The sequence below is a fragment of the Morchella sextelata genome (assembly GCF_020137385.1).
Source record: "Morchella sextelata strain SCLS chromosome Unknown scls_17, whole genome shotgun sequence".
Taxonomy (NCBI): domain Eukaryota; kingdom Fungi; phylum Ascomycota; class Pezizomycetes; order Pezizales; family Morchellaceae; genus Morchella; species Morchella sextelata.
In genome coordinates this window covers 1,225,324-1,245,121 of record NW_025408632.1, presented here as the reverse complement: position 1 = coordinate 1,245,121, position 19,798 = coordinate 1,225,324, and the positions used below count along the sequence as shown (strand labels likewise).

The 19,798-nt window shown below is 44.3% G+C and overlaps 4 protein-coding genes across 4 annotated transcripts; 2 read left to right on the top strand and 2 right to left on the bottom strand.

The window, feature by feature from the left end:
- Window positions 1-288: 288 nt before the first annotated feature.
- H6S33_004429 (uncharacterized protein) lies at window positions 289-1,105 on the top strand (the record flags this gene model as incomplete). Its single annotated transcript, XM_044835788.1, has 3 exons — window positions 289-421; window positions 490-699; window positions 777-1,105. The coding sequence occupies 3 exons, from the start codon at window positions 289-291 to the stop codon at window positions 1,103-1,105; spliced, it is 672 nt and encodes a 223-aa protein (XP_044691167.1).
- A 2,771-nt stretch (window positions 1,106-3,876) lies between these two features.
- On the top strand, window positions 3,877-4,578 carry H6S33_004428 (uncharacterized protein; the record flags this gene model as incomplete). Its single annotated transcript, XM_044835787.1, has 4 exons — window positions 3,877-3,907; window positions 4,006-4,178; window positions 4,238-4,349; window positions 4,406-4,578. 4 exons carry the CDS (start codon window positions 3,877-3,879, stop codon window positions 4,576-4,578), a joined length of 489 nt encoding a protein of 162 aa, XP_044691166.1.
- A 2,086-nt stretch (window positions 4,579-6,664) lies between these two features.
- Window positions 6,665-9,880, bottom strand: H6S33_004427 (uncharacterized protein; the record flags this gene model as incomplete). The annotated part of the gene is made up of 2 exons (XM_044835786.1): window positions 6,665-9,644; window positions 9,702-9,880. The coding sequence occupies 2 exons, from the start codon at window positions 9,878-9,880 to the stop codon at window positions 6,665-6,667; spliced, it is 3,159 nt and encodes a 1,052-aa protein (XP_044691165.1).
- Window positions 9,881-15,777: 5,897 nt separating this feature from the next.
- On the bottom strand, window positions 15,778-18,603 carry H6S33_004426 (uncharacterized protein; the record flags this gene model as incomplete). The annotated part of the gene is made up of 2 exons (XM_044835785.1): window positions 15,778-17,267; window positions 17,343-18,603. The coding sequence occupies 2 exons, from the start codon at window positions 18,601-18,603 to the stop codon at window positions 15,778-15,780; spliced, it is 2,751 nt and encodes a 916-aa protein (XP_044691164.1).
- Between the last annotated feature and the right edge of the window lie 1,195 nt (window positions 18,604-19,798).

Sequence of the window (19,798 nt, the reverse complement as noted above, 5' to 3'; positions counted from 1 at the left end):
CGGGGGTTGATGCTTTGTAATAAGCGGAGGAACCTGTCCCGTGTTCCGAATTACGTGGCTACTGTCCTTGCATTCGCCCGAGTAAGCAACTAACCACGATTGTAAATCTAGTCAACAGCTGGTTATTTTTTCGGGAATGTAAAAGAAGATGAAAGGTGTAGACGATGAATATAAATACTGTTCTACGCCAGAGCTGAGAAAATTATACTCCAGTCGATACACAACGAAGCATCAACATCAATTCTAAAGATCTAGACCTCATACCTCCAGAAAATAACTTATATCAAAATGTCGTCCTCAACTAGCCACGGAAAGCAATTCACCCTCTTTGTCTCCGCAGGCCCTAACCCATTGAAGGTTATCATTATTCTCGAAGAACTCGGTCTCAAATACAAAGCTGTTGTTGTCGATGTGAAAAAGGGTATATATATTTGTATCTACTTGGAAGTTTAGTTTTTTTTTCATTAACTTATCGGGTCGGACTTTTAGGTGAGCACAAGGGGCCAGAATTCACCAAAGTCAACCCCAATGGCCGTCTCCCCGCCCTTGTCGACCATTCCAACAATGACTTCACCATCTGGGAGTCCGGTGCCATTATGCTCTATCTAGTTGGTAAATATGATACAGAACACAAGATCTCGTTCGCGGATTTCGACTCGAACGCTACTGCAAATCAGTACTTGATGTTTCAGATGTCCGGTTAGTCTTTTAATCCACAATCCCTTCCTATATGCCATTCGCTTCGCTAGGTTTTACTAACCCCACGAAATTCACAGGCCAGGGACCATATATGGGCCAGCTCGGATGGTTCTTGAGATACCATCATGAGAAGATTCCTAGTGCAATCGAACGTTACCGCGCCGAAACCATGCGTATCATGGGTGTTCTTGAGAAAGTCCTTGAGGGGAAGCAGTATCTGGTAAACGACAAACCATCGTATGCAGACCTTGCATTTTTGCCTTGGCAATGGGCCGCCGATTGGCTCAAGCCAGAACTCGATGGTTGGAGAGATGAGTTCCCAACCGTTGCGGCCTGGACTGACAGGTTGGAGGCGAGAGATAGCGTTGAAAAATGCAAGGCAGTCAAGGCAGAATATGGATTTTAGATTCGGATCGTATTGATCTGCTAGAGCTATTATCCTTTGAGTTGGAAGGCCGGTAGAGGTAATAATTTGAGCTGAACAGTTGGTTAGCTATAGCCCTCTTGTATTTTAGTCTCGCAATTTCATTAGTTGAAATTCATATGCCCATGACTGTTATCTGTTAAACAAAAGGAGGGATTTCACCCGTACCGAGCAAGAATTATCTCTTTTTTTACACATCGAGAACTCTTTTGTTCTCTTTATTTGTGGATGAGATTCCTCTCATCGCCAGTTGCAGGAGCTAAGAAGGGCAGATATGTGGCCATTTAAGAGCTTTAAACACGATTTGTGATGAGTGAAGAGATGCTCACGGGAGTTAAATTTTATATATGTACAGATGTCGTTATTAACACGCGCACGCATTATGGCGTTATAGCGTACTATGACAACTTTCGTACTCTAGCTCTACATGTAGGCATGGGTATGTACCGGGGGTTGAGGGTAAGTACTGAGAACCCCTTTTTGGGGAATTTCAAAAAGTGAGGGTTTGTAAAGGAATCTGATTGGACTGATATAATTAAAATGACACTTGGCAGCCAAGCAGGTATTTGGACAGTATGCCCTGCAGCTTTTGCAACGTAACCCCCTCAATCTTTTCTCTATTCCTGTTCTTTTCGAACTTCACCAAAACTTCTTTGATAACTTCGAATCAGTACTCAGGTGAACCTGTGAGCAAGGGCTATTCAGTGGTTTTTTTTTTGTATTTTTAGAAAAATATTTGAATTTTTAAGTGAAGATAGATAAAACGTCTCGGTATTTTTTTCCACCATATAAATTTTGAGGCCAAGGTCAAAATTCATTAGCTGCTTTTGGTTACCATGGGCGGTTCCCATACAAAATCAACCAATTCTTCAAGGTGTTTCGGTATTTAACGTGCACACCCGGTACATATAGGTGTATACATCAAACCGGATACTAAGTATTGACTAATCGAGTACCAATCCCTTATGGGCAACTCGGGTATCATAGATGGTGTCCCCAGAGACCTACATGTACCGGGCGTTGACAGTAAATACGAAGAATCTGATAAGAGAATCTTGCTGTGAAATAGGTGTGTTTATCTTATCAGATTCTCGGTATTTAATGTTAACCCCCAGTACATTGACCTCGTACCCAGTCTGGTATTTAGTGGTTACTGTGTCAAGACTTTCTGCAAAAGTTGGCGCAACCAAAGCAACCAATGGTGCAGGATGATTTTTACTAAGACTTATGTGGGAAAAAAATACCGAGACGTTCTCATATATTTTCACTTAAAAATCGAACTTAATCGTTAAAAATACAAACAAAAAATCAGTAGTATCTCCCCTGCCTACCGCCTCATCTGCAAATCATTTCAGGCCGCCAGACTCTGTTGAGGGTTGTTATTTGATGAAATTGTGGTTGAACCGGAGTCAAATTGAAGTGATGGAGATTGTGTTGCAAAAGCTGGCAACGGGCTACCTCAAATACTTGCTTGGCTGCCAAGTGTCACTTTAATTCATATCAGCCCAATCAGAGTTCTTTCCAAACCCTCATTTTTAAAAATTTCCCAAAAGGGGGTTCTCAGTACTTACCCTTAACCCCCAGTACATGTATTTATAATAAGTACATGCTACCGTAAATTTAAATCAACTAATTTATCGACTCCCTCCCCACGCTACACGGTAGCTAGTAAAACATACAGCAATCCGAGGAAAACAAAGCAAAACAAGGCTAACAATTACAAGGGTATTCCGCCATAACGTCGTCTACATATTCCATTTGATTATATTGGATTAGTGATCAGTTGTTCAATTGAGACACGCCTTGATGTATAGAAGACCATTGCCATCAATATATGTGTGTGTGTGCATGTATATCAATGCAGTACAGAGCTAGAGAGAATTATACAAAACATTATCACGCGCAGTACAGGTAGACCGCATGTTTGAGAATGAGGCTTTAAATTTAAGTAGTGGGGTAAAGGTAATACTCTATCAATAGCCGTGGCGGCGCTAGGGATTTGCTATGCAACCGGCTGATCTGTACTACATTATCTAGAGTATGAGTACCTGGATCATAAAGATAGCGGGAGTAAAACAAGGAAATAACGGCTCAAGCCACACCGCCACGTTCTACGTACTCATTTGAACACCGTAGCGCAGATACTCGTTTACGACTAGGCTCCTTCACTGGGGGGGTATAGTCAATCTCAATTTATGATACGCAGGATGCCGATCGAATACCTCTTTTGGTTTCTATTCACTCTTGGAATTGACTATTTTACACCTCCGTGTTGACCATAACCCCTGCGAAGGAGGCTAATGAAGTATTGATTGTTTCTTATTGTTTACAAGACTTTAGAGCGTAGGCAATCTTTTCTCTGTACTACAAATGGTCCAAACTGCACGTTGAAATCATCAACCACCACCCCTACTACGTAGCCTCTAATACATGTATGTAAACATTCATGTACGTACATCTGCTCTCCGGGTCTGCTTTAAAATACCCCTCTTTTTCACCCCGCTCCCTTCTCGTCCTTCTACCTCTCCTTCCCTCCGTCTATTCTTCGTCCGGCATCAACCCTCAACCATCATCCCATCACATACTTACTTCTTTAAACCAAGTCTTCTTTCAATACACACATCATGAGTAATGTCTATTTTGATATTTCATACACACCACGCTCAGGTCCAAGTAGGTACCCATTTTTCCTTATTCTCGACTTCATCCACGATCACAGATCCGGCGTACCTCAAATGAAGTCATAGACTATCATGGAAGCTATTATAACTCCCCCAGAAAGACGTCCATTCTTTAATTGATAGTTTGGATCCATCATGCTTTTGCTTGAGGCGCTTGCCTTCCAATTCTTGATAAGAAAAATAGACTAACTTTAATCCCAGCGGAGGATTGGGGCAGGATTTTAATGAAGCTCTATGACGATGTCGTTCCCAGAACTGCTAAGAACTTCCGTGAACTCTGCACCGGCGAGCATGGATACGGCTACAAAGGATCCAAATTCCACCGTGTGATCGCCGGCTTCATGGCTCAGGGTGGTGACTTTACCCGAGGCGATGTGAACACATCTTCTTTCTCCACATGATGTAGCAGGTACTCATCGATATTTGTGCATAGGGTACTGGTGGAAAGTCCATCTATGGCGAGGAGTTCGACGATGAGAACTTCGTAAAAAAGCATAACAAGCCATACCTCCTTTCTATGGCCAATGCAGGCAAAAATACGAACGGTAAATCTCTTTGCTACCCCTTATGAATCTGAGAATCAGCCCTAATAAAAGAATAGGATCCCAGTTCTTCATCACCTTTGATGAAACCTCTTATCTCGATGGTATGCATGTTGTTTTTGGTGAAGTTGTGTCAGGGGTGGAATGCATTAAGAAGACGGAGGGGAAGTCTCTTGACGACGATGGTACAACTGACGGCACTATCACAATCTCTGATTGCGGTACATGTTAGACAGTTTCCCTCCTTCTTTCAAATCTACAATGAAGAGAAATTACCATTTGATTCCAAGCGGTAGAGAGAAAGCGAGATTCAAAAACTCTCAATACGGTTTTTTCGGTACACATGTTGACTTCAGATATCCACTCATGTCTTTATTATATCACGCTATGTACCTTCTTAGTGACACGTACACCGCTTTAATTTTTAGTCATGCAATATCACTCGCATGTTTAATGAGAAGTGGGTAGTACTAGTCGTCTCTAACGAGATTAACGTGAGTTCTACGAGGGGGGTCTACAGCAGTCCCTCGCTATAAGGACATTCTTTATAAGGATATATGCCCTATAAGGATAGATCGCCCGGTTCCGTCAACCTTTTTATCACTTACTCCTTAGCCATAGCGATAATTCTCTATAAGGATACAAAATTTTAGTCAAGATCGCATCCTTATAGCGAGAGACTACTGTACCCAAATACTACAGATACATATTTTGCGAATGTTCGTTCAGTCAACCAACGTTATCCACCGGTAGCTTCCAGTCAACCTTGAACATGGATATATGTAAATTCTCAGGATACTTAGGTCGTTCATCCGTAGCGCCCACTACACTAGTAGACAGAAGTCACATGGTAATGTTTGTACATGTAGTCAAATGGCTTTGCTCACCCACCTTCTAAGCCTTGGGATTACCTTTCGAACATTCCATTGGGATCTTAGGCCGCAGGCCCCCGGAAGGTGCAGCCGCATTCGAAAAGTACTGGCACCCTACTATATTGAGTCGTTCATGAATTGTAGCCCGCCAACAACCATGGCACTCGCGCATACTCAACTTATCGACAGGTATGACCGCAATAGAGACATTGCAGGCCCCCCCTGACAACGGTCTCGAATATGAGAATTGCAAAACAGAAAGGACTGCCTCGTGATTTTGACCGGAGGTGCCAAAACTTTTCGAATGCGGCTGTACATATGTAGAAGATGCACTAGATGCTTTCCGTTTAAAACCAACCGAAACGATAGCAGACAGGTCTGGATATCCTACTTCAGTTCATGACACTATATACATAGATGCATAAACTGATATCAACCCGGTCTTCACATATAAGCTGCCCCCATCACCGATTTTTTCTCACTTCTTCCTAAAAGATTCTGATGCAAACAAACAGTTCTAATGGATTGAAATACAGCTATTCCAGCTTGTTCCGATATGGATATGCATGATTGATTCGCATATACTCCCAGTCTTGGAAAGTTCCAATAGGCACCGTTATTGTTGTACTTAGCTAATCAGCGCCCTCAATCTGCGAAATATTTTCTTTTATCGTATGATGGGTCGCCCGATGGTACCACCCGGGACCGGAGAGTGAGATATTCAGCCTAGTTTTCTTTAATATCTGCCCACAGCTACCGAACGTTATCACTGACCACCTCTTCCAATACAGAATGTGTTGGACATTAGCTTAGTGGACTACAACCTATCCAGTCCATGAAGCATCTAGCCATACCCGCCCACAAATAATCAACAATAAACCCGCTTTCCGGGCATCCCGCAATGAAAGGACCTACAGATGAATTAAATGAGCCGAGAAACTTCAGTCCATACAATATCTTTTATATCATTACCGTAATTATAAGGTTACATGTAATTAATGAATTAAACAAAAAAAAAATATCTTTTATATCGTCTCGGAAGATGAGTTTATCCCGAGTGATAGCTTATGATCTAAGCCATCAAGTACACCCACCCAACCATTATGATCACCACATACCACAAAATAAAATAAAAATAAAAAAAAAATAAAAAAACAGCAACAGCAACAGCATCCATAATGAACGAACGCATCATGGTAAAAATAAAGTTGCGACCAACCAAGTTTCATAAGATTTGAAGAAAATTTATAGTTGTCTAACGTTCTAAGAGATTTATGATCAATGTGTATGCAATCATATTTACCATTGTCCAAAACTGACGCCCAAATATAAGACGAAACAAGAACGAAAGAAAGAAAAATCCAAGATGCCTCAAACTCCAACCACAATTAGCTCCAAAGCCGATCCATAAGATATAAGACACTACCATGATAATTAAATCAAAGACTACTGTCCAAATTCATCCATCTCTTTCTCATTATCGAACATAAACCCACCATCTTCCTCCGTGTATGATTCAAGTCCAAACGAATTCGTCCTCCTTCTTTTAATACCATGTAAACTCCCTTCATCTGACTCGTAATAATCGTCATCTTCGTCCTCGTCCTCGTCCAGCTGGTCCTCCCTTCTTCGCCCCTCGATTTCTTTGTCGCGATCAGAAAACGTAAAATCGTCTTTCTGAAATTGCCAGGTTCGTTTGCCGCTGCTGAGGCCACACGCACTCAATATATCGTCTCTATCTAGATAAATGGCCTCTAGGTCATCAAACAGCAGCCACAGCCCCTGCTCGGGTAGGACATCTTCCCACACGAACCAATTCCGTAATCGGTGTTTCAAATTTTGGGCGTGTGCTGACAGTCTCCCCAGCCAACGGGGATTACTATGATTACTGAAGTTCTGAAACCCCAAAATCGTCTTCCGTTCTGCTTCCAGATCCCACACAAACATTTTCCCAGGCCTGCAGGCCGCGAAGTAACGGCCGTCGATGCTATTTGCGATACCATGCCAATAACACATCACCTGATTCGGAGTTCTCACCCACCACCCCGCGCGCTCATTTTTAGTATTCCAGTTTTCCTTCTTCGGGACATTAGCCGTTGTCTCCCCTTGACATTCATCCCAATAGAAGTCGTCTAGCACCGTGAATGGGTCTTCTACACCAGCATCATTCCGCTCAGCGTTAAATACGAGCGCCTTAGTATCTGATACTGGTTCAGTGTTGAGATCCCATACCCAGTTACAGTAATCGTGACTACCCGAAATGATTTTGTCCTCCGTAAGGATAAACTTATCCTCGTGAATGCGTGTACACCTATTCCCAGCACCCATTACTTCGTCGGGGCCCATGTGATTAAACAATCTACTCATTTTTTTGTGTCTGAGTTCATTATACGCTACACACATATCATGATGTCGGTGATCCCAGTAGAGATTCGGGAATTGCAAGACACGAATTGTAGTACCGGTTTTTAGGTCCAGGACTTGGAATTGTCGGTCAACGAGTTCTTCGTTTGAGGACTGTGTCCGTATATTCCATCGAATGAGGACAGCCGCTTTACTGGAGTTCAATTGAAGATTGCAAATGACATAGTGCAGACGGCGGGCGGCGTCAAAGTCGCCCGCTCGCTCGTACTCAAACTCACGGCGCCAGCGAAAAATGGTTTGGGGCTCCTCAGTATCGAGATCCATAGGCGTGTAGTCTGTTGCTCTCATTTTGCCTCGACGTTTCTCGCTCATGGTTTCGTTACTGGTGGTTGTTCCCTTTTGAGTCTGACAGCCTGGGTAACCAAAAGCCTGCACGCAGAACAGTCTCTGATCCTCTGGGGGATCGAGGGGTGGGTCTAGTAGAAGCTCGATACTGGAATCATCACGGTCACGATGAGAGAAGAGATTGAATGCCAGCCACCCATCTTTACTCGTACATCTAGCAACCGTGGCAGTAGGGTCAGACTCGTATTCCGGGACACAACTAAGATCCCAAGTCACGATCTCCTTCACTGTAGGCTTAGGATGATGTTTAGCTTTAGGATTGGGGTTTGGAGGTACTGCGGTGGAGCGATCCCGACGCTTTAGAACTTTTACCAACTGGAAACGGTCGCCCTCGACTTCAAATACGTCAGGTGGGAAGTATCCCAAGCTTCTCTCGTTACGCTTGAGACCGCCTGGGAGTCTGGCTGGTTTTTTGCTGAAACGGCCATATTCGTCAATGGTGATGAAGTAATCGGCGCCTCCTCTTAAATTCAGACTAATAGTATGTTGTCCTTTTTCCGCATCATGCGATACATGAAATAGGTCTGGTCCTGGTTGTACGCAGGCCATCAAAAGCCTCCTCTTCTTTATAGTCTTCATTTGTAGCATCTTCTTCGCCTCTTCATCCTTCCACAACCGCGCCTGAGTACACGCTTTGCTGCCCCCAAAGCTCTCTACCCCGCCTTTCCCTCCCCCTTGTTGCTTGAATAACCCATTCTCAGACCTCATGAAAACCCCTACCAGGTTCCTCCAATTTGACTGATGTACCTCTTGCAACCCCTGTACATCTGCCAGTTCTTCCGGTAACCAACTCCAGCACCATCTCGCCGCATCTCGCCAAAATGTGTGGTCGATATAGGGATCCCACAGAATATCGTTGAACCGGCGGCACGTAAGCGCAATGTACAACAATGTCTTGGCACGATATATCCGCAGTGTTTCCGGAAGTCTCGGCAGCTCATCTGTGCTGGATGCTGAGGCGGCTGCCGACTCAGATGCCGGGGTAGGAGGGTGAGAGGGCAAAAAATCGGTAGTTGACCGGCGAGTAATCTCCCCGAAATGTTTTTTGTGCTCGCATCTAGGTAACTCGTACAGGTAGGCATACTCGAATATCAAGAGCAGGATTTCAACAGGTAAGTGGTTCAAGAAAATTTTCTGCCCAGTCGTTGTCGGGTGATGATATAGTGAAACACAGGAGCCACACCGTGAAGGCAGAGAAGGTCTCCTTGGTTGCTCCTCTCGTGGCCGTTTCTGCGGTGAACTTCCATAAATATGTTTATCGGTATCGATTCCGGTAGTACATGGAGCTGGAGCCTGTGACCCAGCTGTTGGTGAAGTAGCTGTCCGATCCGAGGTTGCCACTGTAGCGCAAAGCCTTGCGTGGTTTGACTGTGTAGTTTCGAGAGGCACTTGGTTTGTTTTGGAATCCGAGGTTCTTGTGAAGTTCCAGATGGGTTTGAGTTTATTCATGATCCAGCCGTCAGTGTAGCGGCGTGCAAGGTGAAAATCCGGGCTTGGAGAGAGATGTGAATAAGTTGTGCCCTGGCTGCCCAGCTCATTATCCTCGTTCCCTAGTTTTAGGGATAGATCTGGAAAGGGAACTGAATCAATTAGGGTAAGGAAACTTTCGTCCAACGGCAGATCAGTATTAAAACCCAAATTATTCAGACCCCCAGTACTACAACTCTCCTGTCAGCCTGTCTCTAAACTTACTGTCCGTGACGGTGCCCATTACCTATCAGAGGACCCGCGTATCCACCCCTCCTTAAAAGACTCAACCTCATATTCCACGTCCTCAAGACTTGAGCTCGGTGTAATCGGACTATCCAACCTCATCATGGAGAACGGCGCTGAAGGTGACACTGGCGGCTCTACCGAGCCAACAGAAAGCCGCGAGGAGCTGCAATTATCCATGGGCAATGCTTCCCCGCCCTCCCACGATGATGAAGGACATATGGATATCGTTGGAGTCCTCGCTAGTTGCATCTGATCATCGGATAAGCACTCCATTGCAATGTGCAAGTAGGTAGTACTGTATCTAGCTTGGAGGTGAGAGTCGCAATGGCTCTTGGGGCATATATGTATGCGACCAGTGAAATATTTTTTTTTGAATTCTAAGTACAACCAATAGCAATCAGACGGATTTCACGACGATAAATGAGGTGCTTTGTATAGTCTCTCCCGTATGGTTTTGCTCCCGGGCGTGCGTGGTGCTGCTAGCGAGCTATCGAGTCTAAGCTTCTTGACTAGCTGAAGCCAAGAAACCCAAGAAGAAACAGAATAGTTGAATTGTAGTTGACGGCTTGGGAAATAAAGTTTGGTTCTAACTATTGCGAGCGCGATAACGCTTGATAAATGATCCAGGGCTTCTAGGGCGGTCTCCACGTCGTCGTCTGTCTACTGTGGGGTAATAGACCCAAGAGGAAAATGTCAGCCTTGCCTTTCCTTTCCTCCTTGCGTATCGTCACATTACACGAACAAAATAAACAGCGTAAAGACCTCACTGGTGGTTGGTTGGTGTATACCTTTCTTTTTGCATCAAGTCGCTAATGATATGGTAATAATGTCGGAGTTTTTTAGTGCGCTGACTGGGAAGATCGTGAGTTGTAATTGTTAGCAGTCTGATAATACTGAACTTGAAAGCTTAACAGACTGTGAGTAAGCCCGTGTTTTCGTAGTAGGTAGTCTGGTATGGTGAAAGAAACAAGCCAACAAGCAAGACAAATTCGGGGGAAGGCGATCGATCAAGAATTAAGAGGCTGAACTTGAACAGTGACCAACTGGGCTGTGTGCGGGGACTTGAAACCTTGCATCATCTGGGGGTACAGGGGATATGATTGGTCAATATATTATTATGGATATGGAAATCGTGCCGTCTCATCTCTTCTCTAGGCCTTCTAGAAACAGAATCGAAGGTGAGGCTTAAAGCATGTAAATTCTAGATCTGGGAATGAGACGATATCGATAGCGGTAACACATGTAGGATTGCGTAACCTGTTAGAATCGGGGTTTCTTATCTACATGTATCCTCCCACTCTAGAGTGATCATAGCCTCGTGGAGTGGGTTGGACTACAAGTATGTACCTAAAGAATGACGACTATTAATCAATCAGCAAAATCATTATGTTATTTGTTCCTTAATTTACATACGTGGATCCTTATGTCCTCCGAAACAAATCGGCATTTCACCTACCGGCATAAAATTTAGTGAGTAAATTGCCCCCGTATTTAGGGACGGGGGGGTATCGACTAGACGGCTTGGCCTGCATATATCCACCAGAGTACAGACGATATCGACATGTGTGTCTGCTCTGCGCAGCAGCTCAACAGTAGAGTAACACGAATATCTGCACGACGTCAAACAAACTGCGCCACCAGTACCCCGTGGTTCTTCGATATGAAACGGTTATGCCTCAAGGCATGTGCATACTGATACTCTAGACTGGACACAGTATGGGGTCTCAGCCACGACAAGCCGCCGTCCTAACACTCTAGTTCACTCCCCCGTTATTCCCTCATGGTAAATAGCAACGGTCCTCCGATATCAATATCCGTGCTCCAAATAGTACCCAGCGCAGTCTCTTGGCAACACCTCTTCAGAGTGCACGTGTGGGGTGCGACCAGACGGCTTATCCGGTGGGGACATTGCACATTGCACATCGGGAGGTCTATTTCGGACTGGGAATCTCCGCAAGTGCACAACTCAACAGTTATGCAGTAACAGGAAGGGTGCCACAAAGTGCAGTTGATGCAAACAAATCAGTCGTGACTTGCACTTCGACTGATGAGGCGCTTTGAAAGGCATGCTCAAGCTACCCTGGCTGGTTTGTTCACGAACAACCCGTGGTCAAGTTTAAGTTTATTTCAGGATACTCAAGCTCTGCCCTACACTTGAAATCAAAGGCGCCTTGGACAGCACTACATAATCTGTTCAACGTATTATGTAAGTTATCAATTTCGACTAGAAGCGCTGGTGTCTAGCAAAATACACTCCCGCTGGAGTAAAGTTACCTATGGATATAGGTTTATCTCTCTGGTATCTGGTTTTGAGGGATCTCCCTTCTAGAAATATCAGGTGGTATTACCTGCCTTAGATACATGTAATCAGTTACCTAGTTCAGTCGATATCTATCAGCCAATTATTTTCTATTAAACATTGAGAGGGTAATTATATCTACCTATCTTAAGGATCGTTGATCATTTTTGTCCAGCAGTAAGATCAGCACCCGTAGACTTAGAGAGGGAAGACCGCCAATACTAATCAAGACATGTATGGCCACTATACCCAAATGACGTTAAAGACAACTCAAGTCGCACGAGACCTCGTACCTAGATTAAATGCAGAGTAGTGATATATCGATAAGTTACATGGTGAGGATGTAGATCAGGATCAAGAAATTTCATACGTAGCCTTGAGATGAGTTCGCAGTAAGCCTGAGTCCTACAAACTATGGGGAAGCTAGATGGATTAGACATTCACTCAAATAGCCAGCCGTTGAATTACCCCAAGCCCGAATGTAAATCGCGAGGTCGATATAGGCGCTACACCTACATGGTGAATTTTCACAATAGTTAATTGATTTAAAGTAGAAGCGGGAGCAGATATTGAAGATATCACCACGCAAGTATTTTGTCCCATCCCAGTGAAATTTCTTTTACTCATTAGTATAAAACCCAATAATATTTCTAATATTTTATTCGGATTTTTGTGTGGGTTTTCTCGCTTCCGTTCGGTCATCCTCTATGTCTCTAGCTTAGCTACTCGAGAACCCTCTCACTCGAACAATTAAAACCAGGATACAACCATCAATCAACCTACCACACAGTATTGTCCGATCTAGATTTCTCTCACAAAGCCAGCCAACCGTGGATCTGCTCGAGTAGGGAGCGGGATCGAGTTGCCAGAAAAAGATGTCTACACATGCATATGAACATACAGGATTTCGTTGTCACTCGACGAACATCGTCGGGGTATTGGTCCAATCCAAATGAATAGAAACGAGAGGATCTAGTGGTTACCTGCTTCTTATCATACTGGTAACCTTTTTTCCTTAACAGGAAGTATCTGTCAATTCGCGGCCAACGGCTGTACGTGTATTGTATCTCATCACTCACCACCGTGTATCTTCCCAGTCCCCTCACCGACCTTCAATTAATCCGCACTATAAAAGTTTTTGTTTACAGATGCAATGTTTAGAGATGAAGCTAATGGGTTTAGTCAGACTTTCAAGCGTGAAACACTCAGAAAACGAAGATTGCCATCTCCAAGTAGATACCTAAGGCTCATTGCATTGGCTCTTTTTCGATGACAAGGATACGTATGTATCTAAGGGTTATATGATCGAATTTAACGACATTGCGCATCGATTGTCATGATCAAAGTCCACATTACGCACGCTAGAGTATATAAATTATGGCCCAAGACGCCTTGAGTAGAGGCTACGTCAACTCTCGAAAACAGATTTATATGGAAACCGGTATGTACTTTAAATTTAACAACTTTGACCTTAATCGTACTAAATTATGTAGGCGTTAGGTCGGAGCTTCTACGAATCGGCTAGGCAATGTTCTTAGAGTTACACATTCTGGTAGAATTAATGCGAAAGTGGGTTTTCCGTGACCCGATAGTCCTATTGGCCTTTAAAAGGAATTTTTGCAGTGAACACGGACCAAGAAACCCACTCTTTTAGTTCTGGCTTTCGCAATAATTCTACCGGAATGTGTATAAGTAAACCTGCTCCTAGATGTGCCTCGAGTAATATCTTTATAAGCAATCTCGACACGCATCTATCTTTCTCCTCTACAGGAACACCTTAGTGGGAACAGTAATTTCAGAAGGGCATTACATTACACAAGGTACCATGCCTAGTTTAAAATAGATATCATCTGTAATATTTCAGCATTATCAGCTCTGGAGGCGTAATCGGCAAATGATGTATTTGCGGGGGAGCTTCAGTCAAATATACCACTTGCTCGGTCTTAGTGAGCCAATATATAATCCCACTCCTGATATGACTAGCGCTATTTATAGCCTCTTCAGATGCAGCTCGAAAGGGTTTTGCATCACTAGTCATCACTCGAGTTGAGGGTGTAGACACCTAGAAAGAATAAATGCTGGATAGGACACCAAATCGGTCGGATCCGGGTTTATTGGTACCTACATGTATATAGGTATGTAGATAGACACGGGTCACGTGGCGAATCAAAATACATGTTAGCTAATTCAGCGAATATTATGCCGCTTGCATCACCTCTCGAAATCCACCAACAACCCTCCCCTATATATATACATGTATCCATGTGAGTATTCGGTCTACAGAAAAGCGCTAAGTTTATGGGCCATCTACCAATTACAGTGACAGAAACATGGATAAAATGACTACCGCAGTCTTTGGCAATGCCGTATATACCACTGCGGTAACACTACCGTTTACTTCGTCAAAATACGGGGATAAATCGGCATATTCTCACAATGCCGTACTGATGCGGTATTAGTTTTACCCCCATTTCTGATACTGTACTTGTGCTATTCCCCCTTAAAGGTGTGTAGGCTAGTCGGAGTAGAAAGTAGACATGTACACATGTAGTAGAGGTCGAGTTGGGGACAAGTAGGCAACTAGACAACGCGACTCTAAGAAGAGGACAAGAACACACTAGCTAGCTATTTATAGGACAAGAGGGTCTAACCCTCTTGTCGAATCAATCAAGACTATTATCTTCACTATACAGAAACCTACAAGGTGCTAATGCACGATAAACTTGGCGGTTCCACATCGTGAACGTGAAGTGCAACCACGATCACTAGACTAACTTGATTCAATTCAAATATTTGCATAGTCTAAGTTACTAATCCAAAAGTAAAAATTAAAAAGATGATGCTGCAAGTTAGACCAGAACATAACTGATGTAACACATCATGATAGATCACTCGACGTCTTGCTTACATGTACTTACTTGTCTCAAATCTTGCATCCTGAAGGGATTGTAATTGGCGGATACAATTACCTAATTTCTCCTGCGTTATTTTTCTTTTCACCGTGCACCGGCAGCACACATTGATATGTACCCTTTTCATGTCTCTGTTTAATTTTGACCGATCTAAAAGTAAAACAAAGCTTGAAGGGAGAAATTGCGAATCCTAGCTTGACTTCTAGCTAGGTACCCAGCCGGCGGCGGGAGTTTTATCACGCCTTGCAACAAGGTGCTCGACTTGAGTGTCTACTTTCCCAAATATTACTCATCCTCTTAGAGATGATTAGTTAAAATCACACATGGAAAATACCCAAAATACCCAGCCTTGCTGCCACCCACAAGCTCCCCTTCAATTGCAATTAGAAGAATACCATTGGGAAGAGAAACCATAGAACGCACAACAACCCTGCCCTTCCCACGCCTTATGAACAGACCAATGTTTTTGGCCTCTTTTCTCCTTGGCTCTCAAAGTGTAAAAATGAAATCTTGAAGATCGTACGAGAATCCCGAAATTAGTAAGACAAGAATAAATGGTCAAAGGTAGAAAGAAAAGGGTCTGAGATTACTAATGATAAAAACCGACAATAATCAATAATGGAATAATAAAATGAAAAATCATGTCAAAGAAAAATGCAAATGTTTTTTATACCCCATACAAAAGAAAGTAAACACATCCCACAGCCCTTTGTCCACTAATTGATAGATATTGTACCATCTCGGGGAAATATCGAAAGAAATAAAAAAACTCCGCCGCAATAAACAATCTAAGGAAAAATAGTCCCAAAATAAACCTCAAACCACCCCCCTGCTCGGCCCCATCGTGTATTGGAGTTTTGCCCTCAATTCACGTATTCCCTCCTCAACACAAATACACCCATTTCAATTCCCCTTTCCTTAACTCTCCTCTCACCACTAATGCCCCCACTGACAACATCAAAATCCCCGACAACGCCCCCAACTCCCAGTGCAGAGGTACCTGACATTGCGCTTGCCACTACAGCCTCACTCATTCCCCTGGAAGAAGGCCGAACGGTGGGCGCGCGAACGCCGTCAAGAACTTCCCTTGCCAAATCTCCTGGTGCACCATATCCAAAGGAATATTGCATTCCGGAAGATGTGGGCGAAGTTGAAGATGGGGGTGATGGGGGTGGTCCCTTTGCCGATTGAATCGAAGGTGGCCTTCGCGATGACTTCTTAGGGCTCGAATTAGGTGATGATTCCCCTGGTGGCTGAAGGTTCGACATGTGGCTTTTTACCGCCTCCCTAATCCTTAGCTGTTCCTGCTGAGTCCACCATTCCCTCCAGCTGTTATCATTCAAAGGAATGTTCTCCTTGCTAGCATGTACTAACTTAAAAACGGTATTTGGTTGACCTGAAAAGTCCCTTGATTTCTGTTTTTGGGAAGAAGAAACCTTCCTACAAATCATTTTGAGTGCCGTCTTCAAACCCTCGAAATCCCTCATCCCATTTATTGCGGACATGTTTCTAATACCCCACAACAAGTCTTCTCGAAGCATGTATAGAACCATCAATTTTCTCAATAATGGGTCTAACACAGGACCCAAATATTGTCTATCAAAGTCTTTCGCTCCTTTCTTTGTTGGGTAGATAAACAATAAGCTTCCTCCCTTTGGCGATAACTCAAATAGTCTGTCAAGAAGAATTGATGAGGCCAGAGAAAACATGTCCTTGTCCTCCTCAAGCGATGTCGGCGGAATGTACCTTTCCAGGAGAGTAAGATGTAGACTCGATGGTGGCATGATGGGGTTCGGTAACGGCGTCGAAACTGATAAAATACCTGCCCCGGGCGTGGAAGTATTACTCCCAGGCGCAACAACAATACTGTTGAAGACACTGGGCGAAAAATAGCCCCCTGCGCCCCCAGATGGACGATCGAACGCACTTCCTATGCTGGGAGTCGAGGGGAGCCTGTTCAATGGAATATGTGGTGATATTGCGTGATGAACATGTATGAATACCCTTTTTGACTCTTCCTTTGAGTGACGTCTTTGGATACCATTAGTAAGGGTATGCAAAGCAGTGGTTACCCCGTCATCTACTCCAATTAATCCAGTTGGTGTGGAAGATCCACTATGTTCTTTGACTTTGGAGTAGCATCTCGCGGCGATTGCTGGCGATAATTGCTGCCCAGCTGCAGCTGCGACTGCAGGTGCTGAAGCAGCTGATGCCGGAAGCATGTTCGAATTTGTTGATGTTGATGTGACAGTATTCTGGTCCGTAGCACTTGTACTGGGTAGTGGACAAGGAAGCGAATAAGAGAGCATCCGAACAGTAGAAGAATCTATTTTTACAGAAACAGGAGTGTCGACTATTACGGAGGCGATATTTGTAAGACACTGATAAGTCGAGGGGGAAAATGGGGGGGGAGGGGGGGACGACAAACATAGAGCTGCCATAGCATTTCCTAACCACCCATCTTCCGCAAAACCTGGGAGACCTGGACTATCCTTGTCATCCTTTGCTGGTTTGTCAACAGCAGGGTCATCTTTCTCGCTAACTGCATCACGTTTAGCAGACCGACTCTTTTCTCCAGCTTCCTCGCCATCATTCTCGTTTTTTTTCGTGGAAGGCGTAGCGGTGTCTAAGTTATCAACAATCTTTTTTATCCCCGCAACCCGCTTCCTTGAGTTATCACCACTTGTGATGACCTCCGAATCGAACCTTTCGTGAATTGGTGGGGGCTTCCGGACCGATTGTATGCCGACTGGAACAATCACGTCACTGGAAGCCTCTTCTCTTCTCCACTCTATGACCCCACTATCATCCGGCGGCGTTAGAAGAGCCAAACTTCCTGGGGCCAAATGTGGATTCGCAGCTAAAAGTGCAGCTGCAGCACCTCCCATCATGATTTCATGAGCAATTCCAATACCACCCTCAGCAGAATCCAGACCTCTTCCATCCCTTCCATTACCTCCGCATAAAACGGGCATATTGTTGAGGCCAGTATCAGGAGTGGTGGGGAATGCGATCCCAAGTAAAGACTGTCTGAAGCGCTGTTGATCATGAAGTACTCCACCTACGCCATTCCCCTCATTTTCTGTTTTTCTATCAAGCAATGTTGTTGGGATAGCAACGCCAAACATATCAATAATTTGAGGAGGTGGAAGAGTTAACCGTAATCTGTGAGAAGATCTCGAGGAGTTTCTGACATGTCTAGTTACGTTTGATGTTTCTGGGCGTATATAAGGAAGCTGGGGATGCGGTGCTGATACTGTATGTCGAGAACTAAGACGAGCCCCAGCTATTTCAGCAGCCGAAGAGGAAGCGGAATTCACTGAATTCTCAAAAGCCCCCGAGCTAGAATCTGGCTGTTCGTAGAAATATCCCCAAGAGTTTGATTGCAATCTTTCGCCAGGTGTTAAAGAGCCCCCGTCTTCACTCACCACCTCACTTCCACGACGATTCCTTTGGCTCATTGTGCTGCCTAGTCCTATAGAGAACGCACCAGGTGAAGGGGTTGTACTAGTAGACCCAAATGCGACCGCTGAAGTCACCGCCGGAGGGCTTGAGCCAGAAGGCCTGCTCGCCAGTAGTGGGATACACGAGGAAGAAGCGGAGGAAGTCAGTCTTATCGGTGAAGGTGGGGTAGTTTTCCGTCTCGGGCCGGAGGAAGATTGTGGGCGAGGTCGACACGATTCAGCCATTGGTAATTAAGGGTGACTGACGTCCGGGAAAAAACAGATAGTTGTGGTTCGTGATGATTCTTGATAACCCCTCCTCTTCACTCCCACCACAAGAAAGTGAAGGTTGGTAGTACAACAAAGATGTGATAGGGCCTGACTCTGAGAACTGGGTAATATGTAAGTACATATGTACTGAACGAGATTGAGGCTTTTTTTTTCTTTTTCTGTTTTTCTGTTTCCTTTTTCTTTTTTACGTTGCGGTTAAGTTTGTAAGGAGAGGGATCGTGGGGGCAATATTACCTATTGAATTTCAAGAGCCAGAAACTTATAATCCGGAGAGTTGTTCCAGAGAGATGATTTTTTCTGATATTGCTGTTAGTCTATTCCGCGCTTCGTCTCTCACAAAAGGTAAGGGTAGGAAATAAGGTCTCTGTGAATGTATGAGGAGAAAAAGGGAGGAGGCAGGCATGAGCGGCGAGTGAGGTAAGTAAGTGAGGGAAATGGTTGTATGTGGTTGAATTAAAGTGATGAGTCGTTTGGATTGGAGGGAACCCCTCGTCTGGGCGGTTGAATAGGACTGGCTGCCAGCCGTCAAGGGAACACGTTGACAAGGACAAATGCAAAAGTCTTACCGCCAGCCGTCACCCCGAACACCACAGCGAATGTATTTAGGGAGATCAAGAAACCTGATATATGGTTCCTTTCTATTTGAAAGATCGGAGGTGGATCTTCGGTATGTGACTTGGAAATGACAGCAATAGGGCTGGCAACTCTTTGTTGAAGTATAAAAACCAAATGAGGATGTAGAGAACTAGTAGTCAAATACCGGACAGATGATGTGTTGGGATTTATCGTGTTTTAATAGATATATTCCAAGCAATCGCCTTCTTTCCGACCTCGTGCACTTTTTTAAACAAATTAGAGATTCCTCGTCCACCGTTATCGCAGGATCGAGATGGTAGACTCTTTAGAGGGGGTTGATTTCTGCGTGTTGGACAGCCCGTGAAATTCGGATCCTATGGAACGAAGCTGCGTTGCGTTTGCTCTCTCGGGAAGCGACGTTTTCTCTCTCTCTCGAGTGGAGAAGATCAAACCAAGGGCAATAATAGAAGTAGGCCAGCTGTTCGTTCTCTAGATCTCGGTAAGTTCTTGGGCCGGTTGGAACTTTTATTTTTTTCGAATAAAAACGGCTCGGCTCGCCCAATTCCTGACCCTG